Genomic DNA, 20,962 nt, shown 5'->3' with positions numbered 1-20,962 from the left:
TGGAAATGACACAGCCGATGACTCAGTCTCTGGACTGGGTCTTTCTGTCCCCCAGATCTGCAGGACGGAGCAACAGAACACATAAAATAGAAATGTTGCTCTGTTTGCCTTGGACGATCAGATTGGCCAAGATGCCGAGATGAAGGCATCGCAAGAGGGGCTCAAGGATTAGTCAATGTTAATTCACTGGCGGACTCGGCCACAGAGGTGTTTGGCGCCGGGATTGATTGAAGCTTGAATTTGGATGTTGGCAGTTGTTGGCAGTTGAGAGGTACGTCTGTGGATTGAACGCATCTGAAGTGTATCGTATGTCACAATCTAGGAGTACTGTCGAGGACTCTGGCACACGATGGCCTCACAGAACCAGCAGCGTCCTAGGATTCTTAGTTCTAGGCTGCTCACCACCCTTGTGGTGTGGCTTCTGTCCTCACAGTCCCTCAGGGTCCAGCATGGCTACTGTGGCTGCCATTGCATCCGCTCACCGGGCAGGAGGATGGTTGGAAGAGGAGGAGTGGGAGAAGAGAGGCATGCCTCCCAGATGAATCGGGCATGTGGTTCCATGTGCATCAAGTCCCTCTAGTCATGAGAACCACCGAGAGCCCATTAAGGAGCCCTGGTGGTGTCGGGAACCCACAGGGGCGGCTCAACCCTGTCCTATAGGGTCTGTATGAGTCAGAACCGACACAGTGGCAGTGAGTTTGGTTTCCGGTATAGCAAGAGCAGATAGGGCTAGAGTCTCTTAGCCAAGCACACATCTCCCAAGATGAAACTGGGGTTCTAGTTGCAAAGAAGTGAGGACAATGTACTCGATGGACAGCCAGCAGTCTGAAAGACAGCCTGCGGGGAGAGATCTGCCGCAGGAGAACAGACACATTCTCAGGGGGCACATGCAGAGGTGATGGAGGGCAACTCAGCATTATGAGGACGACTAGCTCTGGATTACCTCGAGGAATCGGAGCGGGAGAGCGAGGGCTTTATTTCTGAAAGTCGGGATTTAAGTCATTTAAATCTGACATGCGGATTTTGAGAAATTATGTAACAACATGTCTTTTTATCTCTCTCCTTTTTCCTTCTGGTATTGGAGAAATACAGGAAGATGTGCAGCTACTACAGGTTTCAACTGCTGCAAGACAGTGCCGACTAGCTGGTTCACCCTTTCTCAAACTAAACTCACAGCCACTGAGTCGATTCTGGCTCACAGCGACCCTGTAAGACAGGGTAGAACTACCCCTGTGAGTTTCTGAGACTGTAAAGTCTTTATGGGAGTAGAAAACACTGTATTTCTTTCACAGACCGGCTGGTGCTTTTGGACTGCAGACTGTGTGGTTAACCGCCCAACGAGCCCTTTAGGGATGCCTAAGTTAAGTTTGCAAATCCAAAAGATTTCGAAGAGATCTTCCAAATTCTCAAACAGCATCTGGTGGAAGCTTGGCAGAGCCTTGGCTAGTCAAGAAGGGGAAAGAAGCAGAAGAGCAGCCACCGGAGGAGGGTCCCTCCCGCCCTTCAAATGGTGCAATACCACTGTCGTCCGTTTTCTATAACAGCGTGTAGTACACTTTTAAAAAGACTGACGCGATTCCACTAGCTTCTATGACTATCAGCGTAACTGATTTTGCTGGAGGGAATGAGTTATGAGTTTTCCAGGTTGTCTGGTGGAGAAGCATGCTACCACAGGGGCAGTTAGCTGAAAGGTCAGTGATCCCAAACCACCAGCTTCTCCAACAGAGAAAGACGAGGCTGCCGGCTCCCATAAAGATTTACAGTCTTGGAAAACTAACAGGGGCAGAGGCAGTTCTACGGGGTCGCTTTGAATAGGAATCAACTTGATGGCAGTGAGCTATCAGCTTTCCTACGAATGTTATGGCTCCTTAATTGGATATTTGAATGTATGTTGAGTATTGTGAGAACTTCACCATTTGAAATATGTCTTAAGCATGAGGAGCCTAAAAGAGAAATACAGTCAGATTTTACAAACTCTCGTCCCAGCCATGTGTATCTCCATATGATCTGGAACCTAGGGCCTTTCAAAATGTGTCATGAGATCAGGAGGGGCTGTCAACAGGATGGGGCCCTGGGTGGGGAACACAGATAACAAGTAGAGCCAGTCACGGAAGGTAGAGGCTCCAGTCCACCCCGAGGCAGCTCCAAAGCAAGGCCTGGTGATCTACTTCTGAAAACTCAGCCACAGAGAAGCTCATGAAGTGCAGCTGCACTCTGACACCCACAGGGCCGCCAAGGGTCAGCACTGGCTGGAAGAGCAGAGCGTTAGCTTACTCTGCTTTTATTAGGGATGAAATGACCAATGCAGAGAACAAAGTGGCTTCCCTAAGGGCCTATGGGCTGTTCCCTGAGGTCTGTAAACACATGAGAGGGAACCCCCAGAATCCAGACCCCTAACTGAGAAGACTGAGGCTGAGAGTGGGCAACCAAATCCCTGCTCGGCAATGGTGACGCTGGCATCAAGGGGCTTGGGGGTCACAGCGGACATGCGCGGTGAGAAAGCCGGGCGGTCATTCTGATAGGCAGCAGCGTCGAGGCACTCATTAAAGAGGCAAGGCAATCACTGTCTGTCAACTCAAGAGCCTAGTCACTCTTCCCCACGAAGAAAATCCAGTGACTAAAACGACACATGGTTCCAACATCTGGTTCCACTGTAAGGAGACTACCTGCCCAAAGCTATAGACACCGCTCTGATTTGTAGACACCTTATAAGATGGAGCAGAACTGCTCTGCCAGGCTTCCTAGACTGTAGTCTGTGTGAGAGTGGACAGCCTCTACCTTCCTCCCATAATGAGGCTCCAGGAGGTATTAAATACCACAAGGTCAATTGTTCAAACCCACCAGCTGTCCTGCAGGAGAAACAGGCACCTATCTGCTCCCATAAAACAGGCTATAAACCCTGTGAAGATGTATAAGTTTGGAAGCTCTCTATATGGTTGCTCTAAGAGGGTTGCTTTATATGCAGAAGCTCTATATAGGAAGCATGTACTTATATTTGGAAGACAGCTACTTGGCCAACTGACTGGAAGAGATCCATATTTACCCATTCCAAAGAAAGGTGACCCAAAAGGATGCTCCAACTATAGAACTGGATCACTGATATCACACGCAAGTAGAATTCTGCTGAAGATCATCCAACAGCAGTTGCAGCACTACATTGACAGGGAGCAGCCAGAAGTTCAGGCCAGATCCAGAAGAGGGCACAGATCAAGGGACATCATTGCTGATGTCAGATGGATCTTGTCTCAAAGCAAGGAACACCAGAAAGATGTGACGTGGGTGTCATTGACTGTGTAAAGGCACAGACTGTGGGACCCTAGTCAACTGTGGCTGACCCTGAGAAGAGGGGGAATTCCGGAACACCTGATTGTGCCCATGAGGAACTTGGACATGGATCAAGAGGCAGTTGTGTGAACCAAACGGAAGTACTGCCTGGTTTGGAATCAGGAAAGGTGTGAGTCAGGGTTTTACCCTCTTACCATACTTGTTCAATCTGTGTGCTGAACAAATCATCAGACATGCTGGCTTATATGAAGAAGAATGTGGCCTCAGGATGGGAGGGAGTATTATTAACAACCTGCGAGATGCAGATGACCTTGCTTGCTGAAAGAGAGGCGGATTTGAAACACTTGCTGATGAAGATCAAGGATTGAAGCCTTCAGTATAGATTACGACTGACTCCAACCCAAATCCGCACAACTGGATCAATAGGTAACATCGTGAAAAATGGAGAAAAGATCAAGGATATCATCGGACTCGGATCTACAGTCAATGCTCATGGAAGCAGCAGTCAAGAGTTCAAACAAAGCATCGCATTAGGTAAATATGCTGCATAAACTGTCTTTAAAACGTAGAAAAACAAGGATGTTACCTGGAGGACTAAGGTGTGCCTGCGCTAAGCCAGGGTGTTGTCAATTGACTCTTATGCATGTGAAAGTTGGGCTTTGAATAAGGAAGACTGAAGAAGAATCGATGCATTTGAATTATGGTGCTGGAGAATATTGACAGTACCATAAACCAACAGATCTGTCTTGGAAGAAGTACAGCCAGAATGCTCCTTTGAAGTAAGAATGGCGACGAGACTTTATCTCACAACCTTCGGACAAGTCATCAGGAGAGACTACTTCCCATGGAAGACCATCATGCTTGGTCAAGTGAAGGGGCAGGCAAGAAGAGGAAGGCGCTCTATGAGATGGACTGACACATTGGCTGCAGCAATGGGCTCAACCAGAAGCACAATGACTGTTCTGATGGCGACTCAGGACCAGGCAGGGTTTCTGGTGTACATGGGACCACTGTGAGTTGGAACTAACCGGAAGGCATCTAACAATCCGAACACACAAACTCTTTTAGGTGGGAAGACACTTGTGTCTGAAGAGGCCCAAGACCTTAGGCCAAAGTTCCTGAGAAGTTATAGTTTCTAAATGTTGACGTCGAAGCACCTACAGGGTTTCACAAATGCCTGTCCTCGGACACAGCTGCTGCTGGCTGGGGTGGCCTGGGCACAGCCCCCAAAGTGGCCGATGATGTCACTATCCACCTCGCCCAAGACCCGGATGGCATGCTGGTATCCCAACTAGAAAAGGAGAGCAGTTTGTCCCTGGAGACTGCCTGTCCAGGGCTATCAGCTAGGGAGCTCGCCCAAGGGAGGGCGGCCTTCGACTCTGAGCTTAGAAGAAAACACGCTGGCGCTTATTGATTCGTGCTTCGTTTCTTGTGCTAATTGAGAGTAGAAACATGAGGTAAGTAGGGGAATGCTTCACTGAACTAAGTACAAAAGACAAACTAAAAGCTTCTTTGGGACGTAATGAAGTCTGTTTGGTTCAGCTGTATTGGGTTCCAATACTTCCTTGGATTTTGCAGATAAATTAGTCCAGGTAGGGCACAATGTGGTTTTAATGGAATCGTTTTAAGCTGTGGGAAATGGTAGCTTCAGCAATTGTCCAGTCCCCACCCGCCGGTCCATCTGAAGGGGAAGGATGAGCTGCCTCTCCCCATAAAGACTGACAGTCCCAGCAACCCGATCACCTGCAATCGACCGGGTGGCATTTTTTTTTAATTCCTCAGCAATGGGCCTCCCATGTGGAGGGTTCAATGGCTGTTTTGGGGGAAGCAGGCCTCTCTTCAAAGGCAACCATAGGTCTTGTTTGATTTTTTTTTTTTTAATGTTCAGCAAAGCCAACTTGTTTGTTCAATATCCTCTTCTCAGGAGTGAGACAGACCACCACTGGAATAGGGTGCCAGGAATCTGAGGAGAAAGGGAACCTGGGTGGAGGATGGGGTGAGCCTCAGGTGGTGGCCAGAAAGAGCAGTAAGGAGACATCAGGGCCCAGGAAGAGGTGGCCTGTGCCAAGTTACGGCACTAGGATCCAGAGCCAAGAGGGAGCGGCAGAGATGTGTTGGACAGCTTACCTCCTCGCTGTCCATCCTCCCCGTCTCCTTCACAAAACCCTGAGCCTAGAGCTCAAGGAAGTAAAGAACCCATCTACTTTCCAACCCTCCCTTGAAAATGGGAGGGGAGTGTGGAACAACTCTGGTCCCTGAAAGACACCCTTGGGCAGGGACCCCAGGACATACCCTGCAAGCGGGGGCACATCCAGTTGGCACCTGTCCTTTTGCCTTTCAGCTGCACTCTTCTCCTTCTTCCTGCCTGCCAAGGCAGACGCGATGGCTGAACGGCCTGGAGGACAAGCCCTCCCCATCAGGACTCTACTTTGTAAAGTTCTTGATGGATAGCTGTCCCATTTCTCCTTGAAGAACCCCCAAGATAGGAAGTCCATTGTGTCAAAAGCAGGCCCAATTGTTAAAACACTTCACCATTTGGAAATCAAATTATCGTGAGTACTAACAGCCGCCCAGTGGCCCTTGTTCCATTTGCATGAGCATCTTTCTTCACAACCTTGAGACCAGAAGAACTAGATGGTACCTGGCTACCACACCACCACCAACTGCTTGGAAAGGGATCACAGTAGAAGATCACGAATGGAGTTGGAAAAAAAGGATACAGCGAACTCAAACTCATAAAAGAGACCAGGCTAACTGGTCAGAGAGATACCAGGAGGTCTTCTGAAGATATGGCTCTTAGTTACCATTCAGGCGGAGGAACTGAATTCCCCCATGGGTCAGTTTTCAGTCAAGTGACAGGCAGGTCCATAAGGGGGATCAGAACATTAGTGGGGTATGCACACTTTAGAAAAAGTCAACCCTTTGGCATCGAAGGGCAGCACCTGCTACAGGAGAGAGGTCCAAAGGGTGAGGGAGGAGGAGGAGTGGAGGTGGGGAACACTGGGAGGAGGGGTGTCTGTGTGTGTGTGTGTGTCTGTGTGTGTGTGTGTGTGTGTGTAGTGTTGCGTTGAGATGATCGCCAGGAATGAGATGGTGCAAAATGTTTATGAATTGTTGAGCATAAAGCTGATAGTCTGTCCCGTAAACCTTCATGGAAATCACAATATAAAAAGTTAAACGAAAAGACCAGTATCACTTAGTCACAGCACACCCTAAATAATCACTCACTCACTGCCATCGAGTCAATGCTGACTCATAAAGACCCCTGTGGGTTTCTGAGACTATAACTGTTCATGGGAGTAGAAAACACAGTCTTTCTCCGTCAGAGCTGCTGGTGGTACCGAACTGCTGGCCATGCGGATCCCACCCCAGTGTGTAACCACTACATCACCAGAGTTCCATACCCCAAATAATAGAGGACAACAATCTTGGCACCCGCCCCACCCCTTCTTCTTCTAGCCCGGGCCTTGCACAGTCCTTCCAGTCCTTTGGTCTTATTTGCCAGATTTTGTTTGCCTGCATTTCTTCGCCTCAGGCTTTGCATTAGAGAAATATGTTTTGAGTAGGAATCTCCTAATTTTTACTTGTCCATCTTTTATAAGCAATCATATGTATTCCGTATATAATCACACACGCTAAAAAAACAAAAAACCAAGAGAGAAAAGATTCTCAAATTGTTTACTCCAGTCCACAGCTAAGCAGATGACTCAGGATGAGGGTGGGTTCTTCACAAAATTCAGTGTTAACTGCAAGCTGGGAAGTTCCAGTCGCCTGGCCAACTCTCGGTAGAAAGACCAGGCTGTCTGCTCCGTCATGACTTACAGATCTTCAGAAACCCGCATGAGATCCAAATGAGTCAATCACTGGAGCCACTGGGAATAGTGCTGGTCTCCTGTGACTATTTTGCATCTTAGGCAGAGATGTGTGGTTTTAAAATGCAATTGTTGCACGACGGTGGTTTCAATACACCTCTAGCTCATATCCTCACCAAGCATACTTTGGCCATTTCTTGATTTGGGCGAGTTTTATGCTTCAAAGATATTTTTTGGTTAGCAGCACCTGGGTTTAGGCATTGGAGGCAACAGGTGAAGCAGTGGGGGGATAGGAAGCCCCAGAAACTAAGGATGTGCCAAGTCTTGCACACAGGAAAATACATGATCTAGCTAAATGAAAAGAAAGAAAGAGAATTTTTCACAATTTGACCAATAAGACAGAGTCATGGGAAGTGGAAAAAGAATGACATTGCCCCAGTTTTTATTTTACTTGTATCCACGATCAAAGGCCCTGGACATAGCAGTCAAGAAATCAAGCAATGTGTCTACACTGGGCATATCATGTTGCAAAAGATCTCTTTAAGGCGTTCAAAAGTAAGGCTGTCATTTGGAGAACTCAGCTGTATCTAAACCCTACTCATTGCCATCGAGGCCATGCCTACTCATGGCGCCCCTGTAGGACAAGGTAGAACTGTCCCCTGTGGATTTCCAAGACCGTTTAAGGGAGTAAACAGCCCCGTCTTTCTCCACAGAGGGTCTGGTGGTTTGAACCTTGGCATGGGGATCGTAGCCCACCTCCTAACTACCATGCCAACAGGGCTCTCTGTTTGTGGCAATCACCTAATCTGGTGTTATTTAAGGATTAAGAGTGTAGGGGTGGAGTCTAGGCTGGACTCTGGAGATAGTCAATGAGACTTCTGTGTGGGCATGGCCTTCTCCTGAGAATTCTGGGAAATCTGGGACTTCTTCCTTTGAGGCGGAAGACACCTCTCTTTTTCTGTTACTCTCTGGGAGACATTGCAGAAGACAAGCCACATGGACACAACCAGACCTTGGAAGCTGGAGAAGCCACAAAGAGATCCCTGCCAGCACTGAGACGCTTACAATGCCACTGGCCCCAAAGACTTTCTATCCACTGATCAGTGATGATCCGCATTCAGCATCATTGCATGTGTTTTATGAGTCTGAAGAGGACTTTATAGATTGACAAATCGGAAACATGGGCTAATATTGGACTTACGGACTTGATCTGGACTAGGCTGGGATGTTTTCTCAATGTTGTGTTGCTGTTGTATAGAAATTTTTTCTTATACACATATGGGAGTCCATGGAATTGTTTCTCTAGTCTACCCAGACTGACACACTGTTCAAATGAACCCATGGTATTTTCAATTGCCTCATATGCATGTGAAAGCGAGACGTTGCCTACAGAAGCCCAAAGAAGAACTGATGTCCGTGCCCTGTGACTTGGTGACTGAGCCTCACTGTCCCATGAATGGCTACTTGGCCAATCTCACATAAGAGGAAGAGTGTCCGCGAGATAGGCTGCCAGGGCACAGTGGCTTCAATGAAAACCTCAAGCACAGGGGCCGTTTTGAGGCTGGAACCCCGTTCTGTTCTGTTATCCGTAGGGCCACCATGAGGGGGGAACTCACCGGAGGGCCATAGCAGGAACAGCAACCAGAGCTGAAGGAAATTCAAGCATCAGGTGAGACACCTGCCGATTCAGAATCCAATGCAGCTACAGCTACGAGCCAGCGTTCTCTGCCAATCCCTGGTGTAATGTGCCCCGGTTTGTCCGTCAGTAAAGCAGCCCCAGCATTTGTGTGCGCAGGTGAAATGATGCTTCCGCCAAGCAGGCGGCTGGGCTTCCCTGGAAAGGTCTGTCGGCACGCCTGGCATCTCAGAGGTTAATTCCTCTCTTCTCCCTGCAGAGCTGCCTGAGAACAATCTCACCGCGAGAACAGCCGGCTTCCCAAGTGCCGGTTTAGTGACCTGCCTTCCTAAAATAGTCCTTCATAAACACAACTCACATGATGTCATTTGAGTGTGTAAATCCAATTACATTTCCTGGGGAAGCTCGGGCTTATGCTCCTGCGCTGGCCAGCTCGCACAATGACATTCCTCCACTCCAGGTCCAGGGAAAAGGTGGCAGAGGAAGGATTTATATCACCCGGCCTCTCTCTGGTCACCCTGTGGTTCAAACCTACGTCGCATACAAATTCTCCGGCGTCTCCAGCCTCTAGCTCTTCCTACCCCAGGCAGACTGGCCTCCCTGAGCCCACTGGCTGGATGCGAAAGAGGCAGACTGGGCTGAGCGATCCAAGTGCCTCCCTATGCTCTGAAAACAAGCACATGTCGGATCAATTCAAACAGACCCACTTGTGAAATGAATAAATTAGCATCCCGAGAAATATTTAGACAACAGTGAAATGTCACGTCAGATGACGACAGTAGAGTCCTCTGATTACACACTGCCGACAGCACTGAATTCCGGATAAATGGCTCCCCCCACCCCTACCCTCTACTCCCCACCCCCTTTTAATCTCTCATTTTTCTGCTTGGATTCCCTTATTTTTTGATGAGCTCTTAAAAACGCCATCCATCATCCAAGTGTAAATAGGACTAACACATCTGTCCTGCTTAAGGTGATATGGCAGCCGTGGCTGCCGTGAGCCAGAGGCCACCCCTAAGGCTTCCCAATTCTTGTCTAAAGATGCACGGACCCTGGATACCCAATAGGTGACATTCCTGATTCGCAGGAAAAGAAATCATCATTCAATCTCGAAAGGCATTTCGATCTCTTTCCAGACTCTCTCTACACATGCCAGCCCCACACTCATTTGCTGCTCAGGGCAAAGGTAACGATTGACTAACGATGAAGATATTTAATTGGTCATTTCAGCAGCCGTTAGAAATACCCTTTGCCAAGGCCCATTTTCTGCTACAAGCCTGAAAAAAAAAAAAAAGGACAGTCTCTGGGTATTTTTCACAAGTAAGAGAGAATAATGTTTCCATTTTTTGCCAGTCGCTGGAATCTCTTGGGAAGGCTGAGGACGCTCACAACTGCTTTTGAAAGGTAGGTTTCTCAGATAGGCTGGGATGCTGCAGTGTGTTGTTTAAAACCTGTACGAGTCTCCTTAAGGGGAAATGTACAACTTTCACTATTAATGCAAAAGGCACGCACACTGCCATCAAGTCCATGCTAACTCACAATAACCCTATAAGACAGACCCTATAACTCAAGTCCATGCTAACTCACAATGACCCTATAAGACAGAGCTGCCCCACGAGGTTTCCCCGGCTGTAATATTCAGGGACTAGACGACTGCGTCGTTCTCCTTCAAAGCAGCTGGTGGAATGGAACTGCCAACCTTTCGATGTAAATCAGAGCCCAGTCCCAATGCAATGGCTATTTATGAGCACTGGGCTTTGAGGCGACAATTTTCCTACCAAATGGGGATGGTGAGAGCTACGTGCAGTTTCCTGGACATAAAGTGGCCATCGCCCATGGACACTGAGCTGACTCCAACCGAGGGCCACCTGAATACGTCAGCGTGGAGCTCCGTTGGGTTTGTGGCTGTTGGAGACCGGTTGCCAAGTCTTTGTTAGGATCCACCTCAGAGTGGGTGTTGGTACGCCCAGCTTGTTTGGTGATTAGCCCAGGGTTTAATTATTTGTACCATTCCGGAACTCCAAATGGACCCTTTATTTGGACAAGAAACGCAGAAGCCCCGACACTTCCATTTACCTGTAGTACATGTGGGTCACTCACCCTATGGATCATTGGTTCACATGATCAGACGAGAGGATTCAATCGCCAGACAGAACCGCCTTCACTCCCCTCGTTGTGCCCTGTCGCCCCATACTACTGCTGCACCCAGTACAAATGCATGTTTTTTCTCCAAGGATGCTTTTTCAAGGCCCGGTGAGAGGTTGAAAATGGCCCTTGCTATTAATCCAGTTGACCGACCATGACTTCATTTCCCTGAATGCTCCTTAGAAGCAAAGGTGGGGAGACTTTTCTCACGGACTTTGGACACATTACCAAAAGAACCCAGTCCCAGGGAGGAAGGCCCCCCTGCTCAGGAGAGGGTCGATGGAAAAAGAGGAAGCCCCTGGACCAGATGGCTGGATGGCTGCAACAATGGGCTCAAAGCTAAGAACCATCGAGAGGTGAGGACGGTACAGGGGTCACTGAGTCACAATCGGCTCGAGGACACTTAACCACAAAGCAACTGAACAGGGGCTGGTGGTGGAGCGGGTTATGCGCTAGGCTGCTTACTGCAAGGTCAGCAGTTCGAAATGACCAGCCACTCCACCAGAGAAAGAGGAGGCTTTCTTGGAAACAGAGTTGCAGTTGAATCTGGATCTAGACTGCCAGATGGGACATGTGTGTAGACAGGGAGGCAAGAGCTGCCAGCAAAATTCAAGTCTGAGGCAGACAGCTTGACCTTGAGCTCCAGCTCCCCTGGATTTGCACTGCCAGAGCCTGGGGCTGGCAGTTATCTCAGAGAAATCTCCTCCACGCTGACACTTCCCCTTATCTACTTCTCCCCAAGGTGGAGGAGACTCATTAGCCACTGGCTGGAACATTTTGAATCCCCCAGAGGCAAGCACAGGGCAGCCTTCTTTCTGGTTAAATACTTCTACCTCTGGGTTTTCCAATAACTAAATGATTTTTCCCTATCTGACCACTAATGAGCTGAAGAATGAGAATGAGGGGGCTTATAAATGTTAGGTTGCTCATATTCTCATCACCAGCAATTAAAACCGAGTAAAATGCTAATTATAGCATTTGACTGCCCTGTGAGAGAACTCAGCAGATAGAACCTTGTCGTTAATCATTTATTTGTATACAACGTCAGTAGGTGAGGAATCTTCAGAGGTGCAGTTTGCTTAAGACGTGTGAAGACAAATCAGCGTGTGAGAATCTGGAAGCTGGCACCCGTGAGGGGTTCAATTCCCCTCCAATGCTTCTCACGCACAGCCACCACCTGTGGGTTGAAGCTTCAGTATTGAGGGACAGCGTTCAGGGGCGTGTCCATACTAAGAGGGAGTAGGAAGAAAGGCCTGGCAATCCACTGTGAGAACCAGGCAGTGAAACCCTTATGAATTCCCGTGGTGCAATCCCCAACAGATCAGATCACGAGGCTGGCACATGGCCAACCCAATAGCTTCTTTGGGTGACACCTAGATGCCTCAGCGTAAATGCTGTAATGGAATGGGGGTGGGTGTGGGGGGAAGATAAATCATCCCTTTGCTCCTGGCAACCAATCTCCTGAGCAGCCCGTTCTAGAATCCATCCGGTACCCACAGGTACCCCATGCTCCAGGTGAACACGGGTTGGTTGCCTGGCACAGAGCATCTGCAGGCATCTGCAGTTATTGTCCACAGGGAGGGAGGGAGAGATAGTGTGCACGTAGTGTAGTGGTTATGTGTTGGGTTTCAAACTATAAGGTCAGAAGTTTGAAAGCACCAGCCACTCTGAAAAGAGAAATATGGGGCTTTCTACTCTTGGAATATTACCAAGCATGGAAAATTCTGTGAAGAGTTACTGTCTCAGAAACACAGGTCATTATGAGTCAGGATTGACTCGATGGCCATTGAATTTTATGTTTGGCTTTTTCGATTCTAGAAAGTGAGCGTGGGCTCACCGGTAACTTTAAAAATGCCAATTTCCATGAAATAATGCCACTGCCAGCACACACTGCCACACTGCTCTCATTTTAGTTGTCTGACTTCAGAAAACCTGAAGTTAAACATGGGCATCCTCTCAATGGGCATTAAGGTTCGTGTAGGGGCAGACGATCCATCAGTTCTGGTCTTTTCTTGGACAGAGGGCCAAGCAGCTGAGCAAGGGCATGAGCTAGCTACAAAGGCCCTAGCCCAGTAGCTCAGTCTTTTCTCTCATAACCTCCCTGGGATTTCTCAGTAGATGCTCACCTGGGGGCTAAGGGAGGCGCTCCTCCCTGCAGAGCAATGGAACAGGTGCTCCTTGTGTTTGCACCATTTCACACGTTCATGTGTCAGGCAGGACACTCCTAGGGGACCACCAAAAATGCCTGGATTGGAGCCTGAGTTGGAACCCTCCCTTTGTCCCTTGTTGGCATCCAATCTGGGGAGCCTCTTCCACATTTCAGAGAATTTTCCCGATCTCTCCTGAAGTCAAACTGAAGGGTGATATGCCAGCTTTGCATCGCCGTTAGATGGGACAATGCAGGCAAAGTGCTCAGTCACAGCTAACATGCCATGCAGCACAATGTACCAGGATTGTGCTTCGGCATCTCCAAGGACACTGCTTGAGACACATAGAATATGTGCTCTCAAATGAGTGTAGCTTACAACAACAGGGCCTCTCGGGCTTGGTGTTCTATATTCGCAGTGGTTAAACATTGGGCTGCTAGTTCGAAACCAGCAGCCGCTCTGCTGGATAAAGACAGGGTTTTCTACTCCTGTAAAGAGGTATGATCTTGGACACTCACAGGATCAGTTCTACCCTGTTCTTCCTACGGGGGTCGCAAAGAGTGGCAATGAGTTTGGTTGGTTCGAGGATGCCACTGGGCATATTGGGTGCCGCTAGAGAGACCAGTCACCGGAAAAGGGCACTGTGCTCGAAAAAGTGGAGGGTCAGCAAAAGAGAGGAAGGCCCTCAAGGAGAGGGACTGACCCAGTGGCTGCAACACTGGGCTTCTGCCACAGGAAGATGATGAGGATGGCACAGGACCGGGCCTTGCTTTGCTCTGGCGCATGGGATTGCTGAGTGTTGGAGCCGACTGGACAGAGCATGCCTAGACTGTCCCTGTTCTTTCAGCCACTGTCATGGAGCACCTACTACCTCTCTGGCAGTTTTCTAGGTGCTGAGATAAACTGTTGAACATTGTCCACCGCCTCCTTGCCCTGGACTAGTGTATCCTCTTGTGAAGCTGTGGAGTTAAGAGGAAAAACACAGCAAACACACAGATGAAACCGTTTCAGGTCATCCATGCGCTATGACAAGGAAAATAGAGTGAACCATTGACTAGAGCATGACGACTGAATGGAGGCTGGGACAGTGGGCATGCCTGCCATCTTAGGACCTGGAAAAGCCTGCTCAGAAGGTCCCGAGGTAGGGATGAGGCCAGGTATTGGATAGAGGGGAAAGAGGCAGATGTTCTGAAGCCTGAAGAGAAGTGAGGGAGATGGGAGGGCAGAGACCCGCAGCTGCAAAACCGAGAGGACTGGGTGGCCATGCGGCAGAAAGGGAGTTTATCAGAGATTATCAGAAGGGTTTAAGTATGCCTTGGGTATCACTAAGTGTGGAACACCAAACACCCATTGTTCTCCGGTCGATTCTGATTCACAGTGACCTCATACGCAGGCTAGACGTGCCCCACAGAGCTTCCAAGACTAAACCAGAGGCCGAATGGGCCCTCTGTCTCCCTCATAGCAGGTGTTGGGTTCAAACCACCGACCTTTCAGTTAGCACAGAGTGCTTTAATCACTGTGCCACCAGGGGCCCTTCAAAACCAAGCAGACCTATTCGAAAATCATAATTGCTGTTGTTTTAATTGATTATGTCCTCCAGCTCACAATCACTAGGATGGATGCGTGAGCCCCCTAGAGGGCGCCAGAGTAAATGCTTTGCCACCACCTCCACCAAGGCCCAGGCAGGCCTTCAGGTGAAGGGGCTGCCGAGGGCCACCTGGAGGAACTGGTCAAAGGTGACTTCAGTTATGACCCCTGGGTTTATCATCCATTCCAACCCAAACCGAAAGGCGAAAGAGCGTGGCCAGCCTGTACTGGGCCCTGGGTTTTCACTGTGGAGAACTGTTTATGATCCGGTGGGAGGGGGAAGGCATGTGGGGATTATTTTTAATCCTCTCCCATCTGGTAGTATTTGAGTAGCGTAGAAAACAAATATGGAGCAAAGATTGACTTTCTGGATTCATTTGGCAAGAAAAGTATCTCTATACTTAGTACTTTCGAATATTCATCACGTGCCGCTTGGGGATGTGTTATTCTAAACACCGTTCCAAACTCACTGGGTGAAGCCTCGTCAGCAACGTGCACCGAAAGGGGTGGCCACGTGACACATGCCGTGGGTTGTGATAAACACGGTTTTCTCCAGATCATCAGATAACAGCCGGGGTCGGTTGTACGAGGAAGGCAGAGACAGAAAGGAGAGTGATGGGAGTGGGGGCAGCAGGGGGAAGTGGGGGACAGGTGGCTCTGCTGACATCTCAGGTACATTGTAAGTCCCACCCCCTCCAGAGAGCGAAAGAAAGGATGTGAAAGGAAAGGGGGAGACTTAGAAGATCCTGGGGTTCAGACGTCTATGCGAACAAGATTTGGAAACAACGAAGAAAACACAATCCTTCTTCCCAAACTGAGATCGGATCATATGTGGATAGCAAAAAGTGGGGGGGGGGGCGCTGAGGTTCATGAGCTCTATTGAAAAGTTCGGGGGTCCAATTATCCCCAGAGGTTTTCTTGTCCCCGTGCCAGGCCTGATGATCAGAGTCATGAACCTTCCACACTGTTAGGTTCAAGCAGGGCGACTTTGAGTTGCACTGTGAAGGCAGTAGCCAGCAAGGTAAGTCACCTGAGCCCATGGAGGTGAATGACCATCATGAAGAGAGCTTATAGCCTAAACTGACTCTAAGAGCCTCCAGTCAATGATGGACAAACGATGAACAGCTTCCAGAGGTGTAGAACCTGTTCAGGCTAAGAGTCATCTGCTCCAGCCAACCACAAGGGGCGGGTATTTAAAGCTTCTACCATCCATCATAAAAGTGGCTCAGAGGCAGCGCACTGGCCAGCCCAGTGCCAAGTGGCCTTGAGTCTAAACACCTTCCATCAGTCTGTTGCTTGAAAAGCACTTTAGGTGACAAGTTCCCCTTGGATCTGCCAGACATTGGGCAAAGAAAATATCAGGCCGGCTTTTGTCTATAGCTCATCGTGAATTTCAACACTGGAGCCCTCCCTCCCAGGCCTGCTCCACAGACAAAAGGAACTCAGTCCCCACAAACGCAGCTATCTATATTTAATGGGGGAGGGGTAGAAAGAGAAAGAACAAGGTAACAGGAGACCTATAGTGTCAGTGAGACACCACACACACACACACACACACACACACACACACACCATTTCAGAGGAGCCACTTCAAAAACGTCCCTCTTCAGATGAGCAGCAGAACCTGCGTTCTTCACCAATTGCCCTCTCACCTCCCAAGTAGAGCCGACAGCATCTTGGATCCGGGAGGCACTGAAACATGCCTCCCAGGCTTGTTGGAAGACTGGGTATCAAGTGTAATAACCAGAACTGACGACGTGTGAGTTCTCCCTCCACAAATGTGGGTGCGCCTTCCTTCTAGAACTGAGGGTTTGGGGTCGGGCGTGCAGAAACCCAGCTTGGACTTCCAGAGTCCCTGAGGACCTAGTGGATCACTTTCTCCCCAGCCCCCTTCTTTCTCCTGCTCCAGAGACCACAGGGCACTGGGGGATGTATGTGGTAGGTAGGACAACAATGTGGATGTCAGAGATCCATTACTCTCCCAAAGGGTCAGGTTGGACAAAACTTTGGAATGAGTAAGTTCTGATTCCCTCTGAGACAGCAGCCCTGGTGGTCCGTGCTTAAGCATTCAGCTACTGACTGAAAGGCCAGCCATTGGAACCTACCTGAGACTCCGCAGTAAAAGATGTAGCAGTCTGCCTAAAGAGGGCAGCTGGCTAAGCTATGTGGGTGCTTCTACTCTGTCCCACAGGGTCTCTTCGGAAGATTGAAATGGCTCCCCAGGACACGAAGGGGCTCTTAGTGGAAGGCACCTGAGGTGGAGGAGAGGTAGGGGGCACAAAGCGAGGGAAAACACCTTGGGGTCTACAGAAGCTTGTTGATAACTAGCCTCTGGGAGACAGGAATTACCTGGTTGATGGAAATGACCGCCAGTCTGGGGATGACCACTTGGAGGACCACTTGCAGCAGTGAGGTGCCCAGGCCGGCCAGGATGGCCCAGGTGAGCGGCAGCGGCAGCATGCTGTAGGTGGCGAAGAGGGTGAAGAGCACGTAGCCGATCCCGTCACCCAGGAGCCCGTAGCCGAGGCCTGCTGCCAGGATCTGTGTGGTCATGGCCACCCAGGTGACCACGCCGCTGTACTGCAGGTATGTGTGCGAGGTGGTGTCCTTCTTGACCACCACCAGGGCGCAGATGACCACCTCGATGCCTGTGAAAACGCCCAGCAGGATGCCCTTGAGCGGGTCCATGGGCGCCGAGGCCAAGCTCAAGTGCAGAACCAGGAGGGTGAGTTTGGTCAGCACGTCCAGCACATTCATCACCACCTCTGATTTGCGTCTCTGGCCCAGGAAATAGCGCTGGTAGAGGCGTTCCAGGTCCCGGGACTTGAAGGAGTTGCGCAGGGTGGGGAAAATGACCCCCCGGTAGCTGTAGCCCCCGTTGAGGAAGAAATCAGAGTTGCTCGGGGCGCAGTCGAGATGCAGGAAGCCCAGGTCGCCGCCGCCCCCGCTGGCGCTGCCGCTCGCCCGGCGCTCGGGAAAGATTTTGATGCCGCCGGTGTTGTGCGCGCGTTCCGCGGAGCCCCCCAGCGAGTAGAGCGGCAGCACCGGGTCGCCGGCCAGCGGCGGCGCGTGGTGGTTCGGGCCACCGCCCGCCGGGGCTGCGCTTTTGTCCGAGCCTCCTCTCCCGCTGCCGCCGCCGCCGCGGTGCCGGTGAACGAAGCGCTGCTCGGTGATGTGCCGCACCGCCGTCTGCCACAGCAGCCGCTGCGGCCGGGAGCCGCTCCCGCCGTCGCCGGCCGGGGGCGTCGGGTGGATGGTGTAGAGTTCCTCGCTGCCGCTCAGGCAGCGCACATCCGAGAGCTCCATGGCGCCAGGCCGCAGGGGAGGAGGCGCCGACCGAGTGGTGGTGGTGGGGAGGGGGGCGAGACACTCGGGGCCGCGGTTGCCAAAGAACCCGAGGAGGCCTGGCGACCGGTGTCTGACGCCCGGCCTCCCCTTGGCAGGAGCCCTGGGCAGGAGGGCGCCCAGGTCAGGTCATAGTGCGCCGAGGCCAAAGGGCGCCGGGAAGACAGCAACCGCCTCCTGCGTCCTTGGGCGCCCCGCTCGCGCCAGCCCGCGCAGCTTGGGGGCGCGGCGGCCGCGGCGCTGGATCCTTGCAGCCCCGCGCTCGGAGCCCGTGCGGCCCCGTCTCGGGTTCAGGCTCCTTGGCCGCCGGGCTGCTCAGCTTCTGGGCGCAGCCTTTGCTCTCCGGAGGCGCCGAGGCGCCGCGCGGGTGCTGCCGCGCGCCGGGCGTCTCCTGGCTGCGGCACGGGGCTCGCCCGGGACGCCCACGGCGCGGCGGCTGCAGGCGGACAGGCCGGGGTGACCCGCGGCGGCGGCTGGTGCGAAGTTAGCAGCTGCGGCGGGAACATCGCCCTTCGGAGAACTCCATCGCGCCGGGATGGGGAGTTGGGGCGGAGCTGGGGGCGGGGGCAGAGGAGGAGACGAGTGGGGACAGCGAAGTGGCGGGCGCCCCGCGGGAGGCTTGGGGAGGTGGGAGCCTCCCCGCTAACAAATCGCCAACCGGTTCATTGGGAGAATTGGGCGCACTGAGGCAGCCTCTTGGACTGGCTCTTGACTGCCCGCCCCCCTTCCTGAGCGACGGGCGAGCGCGCAGCGCGGCCTCGGGCCAGGAGCATCCCTCTGGGAGGGCCAGGTCCCAGGGCCCCAGGCGCGGCTAAGGCACAAGCCGCTCCCAAGCCTTTCAATTCGCTTCCGCTCCCTGGTCCATCTGGCCCGGAGCTGGAGGCGGGTAGGCAAAAGTGCAGAGGTCCCCAAAGCCACCAGCTCGGAGACTGCGAGCTGCCACCGGTGCGGATCCGAGACGGAGACGCGGGGGCAGGTGTGGACGTAGAGAGAGCCCGCAGGCCGCAGGGAAGTCGGCGAGAAGCCTGCGGATCCAGGGAAGCGCGCGTGTGAGCCTGGCGCCCAGGAGCGCGCCGCCCGCACCCGGCGACCGCCAGGAATTCGGAGTCTGCTCTGAGTGGCCAGACACCCGCGGCGACTTGAACCCACCCCCGCGCCAAACCACGCCCCCAGAGCGGGTACGGATGGGGGTGAGGGTGCGGAGCTGCTGACACCCGATCTCGCCCGGACGCCCTGGGTCTGGGGGCGGCAGCGCAGGAGGCTCAATGTTCCCTCCGGCCTGCCCTCCGCGCCAATGGCCCCCGCTCCGCTAACCACAAGGGCACGACCCTCTGCTGCTCTCTCTGGCAGGTGCGGAGGTCTGCGGGCCCAGCGCTTCAGAATGGAGGGTTCTCTGCCGCCCTCCCTTCAGCGCGTCTCCAGGCAAGGCAACTTCCAGACTCAAAGCAGACCCCCCACCCCCTCCATGAAGGCCGGATCCATAGAGGCAGGTAGCTTCTCTCAGGCTTCTCCTTACCACCTAAATCCGGGGACAAGCGTCAAAATAGGAGCACCCGCTACGCACCCTGCACACTAAGTTTCTCTCCACTTATAGCGGTCAAGGAGTAGCGGGGTGGGAAAGGCATTGCCAGGCAACCGACTGAAGCCCCCCTTTCCTGCGGAGCGGTCGTGGACAAAGCCGCTGCGGAGCTGGGGACGCGCGAAGGCGCAGTGGGGTGGGCGTGTTGCGCCCGCGCCACCTTGGAGCCGATCGAGGTCCCTGGGTCTGCAGAGCAAGCGCCGCCGCTGCAGCAGTCCTGAGCCCTGCTGCAGGTGGCTGGCGGAGCAGCGGCGACAGCCACCTCCGCCACCACAACTGTGGCTGGAGCCTGTGGAGTCCGGGCCTTCAATGCAGTCAGCTGATGGCCAATGACGTCAGGCCCTGGGCGCTTTCGCTGCTCCCTGTGGCGTCCCCTGGAAAGCCCAAATGACCACCTGGCCATCCCCTCTGCTGCTTATGATCCAGCGATTGCCTCTCCTCTGTACTAGCCTAGAGCAAAATGAGGCTTTCTGCTCCCGTAAAGATTTACAGCCTGGGAAACCCACAGGACAGTTCTTTAGGGACCGACCATAGGGTCGCTGTGAGGCAGAATGACTGATGATTGCGCCTCGGTTTGATCTTCTCTTGAGCGAAAAACTTCTCTTCCTTTTTCCTTGACTTGACCTGAGGATAATAATAGTTCTAGCTGCCCAGTAGAACTTCTCTCTCTCTCTCCCTCTCTCCCTCTCTCCCTCTCTCTCCTGCCTGGGGAATTGTTTACAGGAGTAGAAAACCTTGGCTTTCTTCCACAGCCGCTGGTGGCTTTGAACTGCTAACCTTTTGGATGGCAGCCCAACTGTCATCACGAAGCTCCAGATGCCCCGTGAGATAGCTCTAACCGCCTCCTAACTCCACACACTGCCGCGAGCGTTATTTGGTTTGCTGTGTTGCTGAAAACTTTAAAAGAGAAAGAAAGAAAAAGAAATACAACAAAACAAAATTCACGATGAGTCTCAGGACAGGTCACCACCTTACAGGGACTCCCAGAGCCAGAAGTACTCGAAACCTGAAATCCCCTCCTCTCATCATTCACTGTCTGTCTCTGGGGTGTGACACACAGGAAACAAGCAGTGTCTCCATCCCAGTCCTCCAGACTTGGGTTCTACCATCTCCCAAGAAAGGGGCCATAGACACAGGTAGGTTTTTCATAGAAATAACGACAACTCTGTGCGTGGCCTAGTTTGTAGATGACTCTGTTTGTTAATGGGTGCACATATCCCAAAGTCCTTGGCCCATCGTTCGAGGACTAGGAGCTAGGGCCCACCACCTCAACAGCCTGGAAAAGGAACTACCTTCTTTTCCCTTCCTGGATGCCTTGGAATCAACTGCCTTCCTAGCTGCCCTGAAACACCAGCCTGGGGAATAATCCTTCTAACTTGAGTAGGGAGCCCAGAGCAGGGCCACCAGTTCTGGGCGATTCTTCTGC

The 20,962-nt window shown here is 52.0% G+C and overlaps 1 protein-coding gene across 1 annotated transcript in view; it reads right to left on the bottom strand.

The window, feature by feature from the left end:
- The window catches only part of ADCY8 (adenylate cyclase 8), a 185,025-nt gene extending 167,107 nt beyond the window's left edge, over positions 1–17,918 (bottom strand). Inside the window, exon 1 of the mRNA XM_075550577.1 lies at positions 16,962–17,918. Coding sequence (XP_075406692.1) covers positions 16,962–17,918 — 957 coding nt within the window. The remainder of the gene's footprint in view (positions 1–16,961) is intronic.
- Between the last annotated feature and the right edge of the window lie 3,044 nt (positions 17,919–20,962).

Source organism: Tenrec ecaudatus, chromosome 5 (genome assembly GCF_050624435.1).
Source record: "Tenrec ecaudatus isolate mTenEca1 chromosome 5, mTenEca1.hap1, whole genome shotgun sequence".
NCBI lineage: Eukaryota > Metazoa > Chordata > Mammalia > Afrosoricida > Tenrecidae > Tenrec > Tenrec ecaudatus.
Note: the sequence above shows the minus strand (reverse complement) of the source record. Positions and strands in the feature narration are given on the sequence as shown.